Genomic DNA, 6,000 nt, shown 5'->3' on the forward strand with positions numbered 1-6,000 from the left:
AGAGGGCCAATACGTGTTAGTGACGACTGCTGGAGTATACCATACACCTAGTTAACATATATGCGGCGAACGCAGATAGCCAGGAATTCTATCATAATCTGCAGGCTCATATTGATTTGGTGGAGGCAGACTACATTTGTATGGGGGAGATTGGAATCTACTACTCAACCCCAAATGTGACAGCAATGCAAACACCCCTGGTACCAAATCACAGTCCCGGCGTGCTTTTTGGGACCTAAGCACAACACATAATCTGGTTGACGCCTGGTGTAAACAGTGCCCCTCTCAGCAGGCCTACACATACTACTCGGCACAGCATAACACCTGGACCCGTTTGGACTATTGGCTCCTTACACCCACCATGACCCTATGTATTGACTCTATACAGCATCTCTGTCGAACCCTGTCTGATCACTCTCCTGTGCTCCTGAAGCTTCACATACCAAGGGTGGCTTCACATACCAAGGGTGGGTGAGGTGGCGAGACAGTGGAGGTTCCCAGGTTGGCGCTCCAAAATAATTTATTCCAGACAGAACTCTGCACAGCTATAGTGGAATACTTCGAAATAAACAAAGAGTCAGTGGACTCCTTTGCCACCCTATGGGAAGCTTTCAAAGCTTATATGAGGGGGTATGCATTTCTAAACATGCGGGGATCTTGAAATATCTACCACACACTCTCTTTCAAATCGAGAAACAGCTATCTGTGATAGATGAAGACCAGGCAGGGCAAGGGTTGCAGATGCAACCACAACACCAAGACTCCCATCTAGCAGACTTCCACGAGGCGCCTGGGAGAGAAACATATTTTCTAGGAAAACATGCAACAGCTAGGAAGTATGGGGAGGGAGAAAGAACAGGCTGCACACTTGCCTGACTGCTACAACCCCCTAGGGGCCAATCTTGTATAACTGGTCTCCGGATGGAACCTATATCGCAGACACGCAGGGTAATCAGGATGAAGTACTTACCTACTATACTGACCTATACACCTCCTGGGTCACAGACAAGGCCGCCAACAGAACACATTGCCTAGATGAGATAGCCATGGTCTGGCTTAGCTCTGCACACCAACAATTTCTTGGAGAACCCTTCACAGTGGAGGAGATAATATAAGTGATAGAGGCAATAGATGGTACGAAGGCATGGGGTCTAGAAGGGTTCTTGGGCATTTTCTGTAAAGCATATAAACACTTGATGGCCCTACATCTCCTTGAACTCTATCGGGAGGCCTTGGAGGGGGGGGGGGCCTTCCGCCGACCCTCCGTGAAGCAGTGATAATACTGCTCCCCAAACCCGGGAAGGACCTGCAGCATCCAGCTAAAATGATAGCAACCAGACTATCCCTCCTGCTGGACCAAATAATATCCCTGGCTCATCAGGGTTTATCCGGCACAGATCCACATCCTTGAATCGATGCAGGCCCTTTGTGATTTTACATAGAATTTCCCCCACCGTGCCTGCAGTGGCTGCGATGTTGGACATTGAGAAAGCGTTTGACTCACTGGAGTGGCCATTCCTACAAGCCACATGGTGCAAAATGGATCTCCATATGGGATTCACAGCGCTCCTCACGCTGCTGTATACGTAGCACACAGCACGCATTCCCCTGAATGGGATGCTGATACCCTCCTTCCCCCTGACATAGGGAATAAGGCAAGGCTGCCCGCTATCACCTCCTACTATTTATTATAGCATTAGACCCCCTGATACAACACCTGCAGAAGCGGCAGCTCCACACAGGGCTTCAGTTTAAAACCAGCCCGCTCCTGATCACACTCTAGGCAGACTACATCATCCTCTACATGAGACACCCAAATGACAATCTGGCACCAATACTAAGTAAAATAATCCGATACGGGCCCTGTCTCAGTTATACATAAATTAGGACAAGTCCGAGATATTTCCCTTGACAGCAGCAGTGTCGAACAGCATTGATAGCGAATTTCCACTGGTGTGGTGCATTGATTCCGTTAAGTACCCCAGGATATATGTCCACAGAGATAAGGAGCAGATAATACGCCTCAACTACGGGCCAGTGCTGGATAAATTATACACGCAAGTCTAATGCTGGCTAAAACTTCCACTATCCATGGCCGGCCGTATAGCCATTATTAAAATGGTGGTCCTGCCCCGGTTCTTGTATATGTTTCACAACATCCCTATTCCACTAACAAGTTCTTGGCAACACTTCTGAACACCCTCACACACCTTATCCTGGGGGGGCAAGCAGCCGAGAATTTGTAGGTATACAATGACCCTACGATACGAACGGAGGGCATCAGGGTCCCTAATTTCTACCTCTACTATCTGTTGGCCCAGTGCAGCTTTGCTCGTCACTGGTACCACCCAGATGCCCGGATACCATATACTGAGCTGGAAGCTGATCTTGCTGATGTGCTGGATCCTGTTATGGACATGGTTGTCCTTAAAGATTAGTCACAGTACGTTAGTACAAGATACCCCTATGTATGTTTCTAGGGCCTGGCACAAGAGCAGTGGGGGGAGGGAGGGCCGTTTGGGAATTGTTTACCTGATTGTATTGAGGATTGCATTATTATGTTGGAATGCAAATCTGTTGATTATTACAGCTGCATGTTATATCATATGGAACCGCAAGAAAGATCATATAATTAAACAAGCATTTGCAATGCAATAGGTCTTGCATTTACGCGATTTTGAGCTATTGACATTGCAAATGGCAATGCCTTTTATTCTTGTTTTTGAAACATAAATAAAAGGCATTGTCATTTGCAATGTCAATAGCTCAAACTCGCATAAATGCGAGACCTATTGCATTGCAAATGCTAACGGCTGTCCTGCAGTTCCCCAGGGGCACAAGCAGGCATCCACTTCTGTGAGGACAGCTGATCTCAGCAAAAAGACAGAAGAGGATGCCTGTTTGTGCCCCGGGGGGACTGACATAAAAAAAAACACGCGAAGCGGCATTTGGTTGCTATGGCAACAAAATGGCGTGGGACTGTCCACAGTCCCACGGACACGCGCATGCTGTATGCAATGGACAAATGGCGAGAGCAGCCATCTTTGTCCATTGCAGACGCTTGCATGAGAGCCCTCGCAGAATTGATTACAAAAGGTGCTCTCCTGGCTAGGGCAGCGCATGTGCTGCTTTCGCCAGGCGAGACCTAAAAAGAGGAAACCAGGACGCAGCAAATGCTCTCAAAATGGGCCTTATTGCTAGGTGAAAATAAGGTGCCAGTTCCCACACTGTAACATATCCTGTAGCTGATGGCTATGGAAATACCTACACCTGAGCTGGCAGGCACCAAAGATGGCAATCCCCACCAAGAGGGCACGTTCTCAATTGGTATGGACTCTAAACTTCACACTTATGCCAGAGGCAGCCTTTCACTGGAGCATTAAAGCACCCTGATGAGGGAGAGTGAACCTACACTAAAGGAAGGGTTCAGTTGCGTGAGGGAAGTGTGCACTGGAATGTAAGCATGCGCTACCCCTTGGAAGGGAGTCTTGCACTATGGTTGAGGAAGCGGGGGTTACCATGTAAGAGAAGTTTGCATTCTCTCTCAAGAGAAGCTTCACAACAGTGTTAAGTACGTGTTCACTAGTGAGTAAACAAAGCATGCAGAGTCACTTTCCTAACCATGGTATCCGTGGCTACGCAAAGCAATTAAATCATTTTCTAGCAACGTGAAGCCAGCACCTTTCACTCTTTCCAGGTTCTGTTTACACAGGGAGGCACAGGAGTACAGCTGTGGATTCTGGGTCAGGGAGTAGAGGAGCAGGTGGGTGGAGCCAGGCCTATATGCTTCAGGGAGGAGCCTGATCTACACGTTCCTGAGGTCAACCATGCTGCACCGGCACTAGCTCCAGTCTACATCATGTGACAGTGTCTGAGAGCATGCGCAGGGCTCTCTCGCTACTGAGGACACAGGGAGCCATACTGAGGCCACCACTGCTTATCCAAGGGGCTCTGATCCTGGTGACCTGGCCACATCACATCCACCACATTACAGCTCTCGAGTCCCTGCCTATACCTAGGGCCACTGAAGTTATGCAGCAGGGGAGGACAAAGTTATACAGCAGGGTTGACTAAATTATGCAGCATGAAAATGCAAATCATGCAGCGCAACCAATTTTATGACAGTATTCCTTCACAATTCTGGCATTTTAACACATGGCAACACTGCCTGTGAAAATATTTCACCTTATTAGTACCAGTCAATCTAATTTAGCAGGGGCAGGTCAACCTTTGTAAAGGGAGTTTCGCTGCGCAGGAACACACGTTGCCTTGTTTAAGTAAATTTTGATCCGATGAAGCTAGAAAAAAATCATTTACCTCAAATCTGCAGATTGTGCAGTAGATGATGGATTATGTGGCAAACCCATACTAATCCTAAAACGCCACAGCATCTCATAATTCCAGTGGGCCTGTCTATAACTCACATTGGGTGGTTAATGGTGGAGACTGCACTCCCAGCCACTATCTCTTAGCAGATCCCTTCACAATGGAGTCCTTCCAAGCCCAGTCCATTGTACCCTGGTTTGTGATCCCATTACACCAAACATGATAGCCCTTAAACATAGAACCCTGGCGCGGTACCACCAGAGGCCCCCAACCATTGAGCTTTGAGTGCTGCCCTGGTGACCGTGCCGTAGAGGTGTCCTCCTGCTGCTAAATATTCAATATTTGTCCATTGGTCCCATTACCCTTATTCAAGCAGAGCCTAGAGGTCACATTCAAGACCTCCCTCCCAGACTCCACACCGCCACCACCATTGAACCTTGAACTTTGACCCATTACACTTACAACAGGAGAGTCGGAAGGCAACTACATTTCAAAGCCTGCCCTGGTCCCGTAAACCTATCAAATCGGAGACGCTAGTCTCCTCTCATCCCCATCGAACGCTGACCCTGGGTACCTCAGTAGTTCCCCTTACTACCCCAGAACTGGTCTCATTGTAGTTACCTTAGTAGCTCACCCCATTCACCTAGCCTCCCCGGTCCCTAGTACCATTGCATCGTTGGGACCCCGAGGGCATTGATGCCCAATCCCCATGCAACAAACATGTAACTTACCTCAGTGGGTCTAAAAGGCACCAGCCTATCGAACCTGGCACATTACACTACCTTAATCGATCGCCAAGCCCCACCCATGTAACCCCCACACTCCGGGTCCCACACTTACCAGAGCACTGCCGCTGTACCCATCACAAGAGAGTGCACAATGGACACGGTCAGGTTCCGCCAGCGCCAGGTACGGGTCCGGTCTTTCTCCACCAGTTTGGGCATCGGAAGAGCACGGAGGAGCCTGCCGATGAGTAGGAAAGTCCCAGCGGAGCCCAGCACCAACAACGTGGGGGACTGAGAGAGAGCCATGCTGCCCCAGCTCGAGCCTGAGTGCAGCCAGCCGCTCACGCTCACACAGGACACTCCGGCGGACCCTTCCTTCACTCAAGACGCTCCACTCCCACGCAAGTCTCCACTCCTGACCACTCCTTCAGGAGCCTGCTCAACTGTCACCTGCCCATCCCTCAGGTCTCTTCCTCCGGCCCCACGGTCACCCCGCCCACTTGAATGAGTCCCCGCTAGGACCAGTGACCCTCGTGTGGCTGCCGCGCGAGTGTCCCTTGCTGGGAACTTGTTGCTAGGATGGGCTGCAGCCCGCCCTTGTCCTCGCGGGGGCTGGAATGGGCCGCGCGCTCCCGCCCGCTGCCGCGCCTCGCGCTGTTGTGATGCGGTTGCTACTCGCTCTCTGGGCAATAGTTCAGGGCTCTGCCCACTTCTGGTATTTATTCTTCTTTGTTCGCCGCCGGATCGTTCCTCCCACTCACATAAGTCATTATCTTATTGTACACAATGTTTGGGGGGCTGCCATACCCTTTTCAGCCACGCCTTCGGTTCTCCGAACAGCTTTAATCGAGAGAGGCTGGCTTGGCCACAGTACCAAAACACTGAGCAGCCTATGCCCACCGAAATCACAACCAGATTTCATCATATACTGTACGTAGAAATCATCGTA

At 49.9% G+C, this 6,000-nt stretch overlaps 1 protein-coding gene across 1 annotated transcript in view; it reads right to left on the bottom strand.

The window, feature by feature from the left end:
- Nucleotides 1–5,667, bottom strand: part of LOC146858312 (TLC domain-containing protein 1-like) — a 111,384-nt gene extending 105,717 nt beyond the window's left edge. The window contains exon 1 of the mRNA XM_085649139.1: nucleotides 5,167–5,667. Coding sequence (XP_085505265.1) covers nucleotides 5,167–5,357 — 191 coding nt within the window. The 5' untranslated portion in view covers nucleotides 5,358–5,667. The remainder of the gene's footprint in view (nucleotides 1–5,166) is intronic.
- Between the last annotated feature and the right edge of the window lie 333 nt (nucleotides 5,668–6,000).

The sequence above is a fragment of the Triturus cristatus genome, chromosome 3_2, assembly GCF_964204655.1.
Source record: "Triturus cristatus chromosome 3_2, aTriCri1.1, whole genome shotgun sequence".
NCBI classification, from domain to species: domain Eukaryota; kingdom Metazoa; phylum Chordata; class Amphibia; order Caudata; family Salamandridae; genus Triturus; species Triturus cristatus.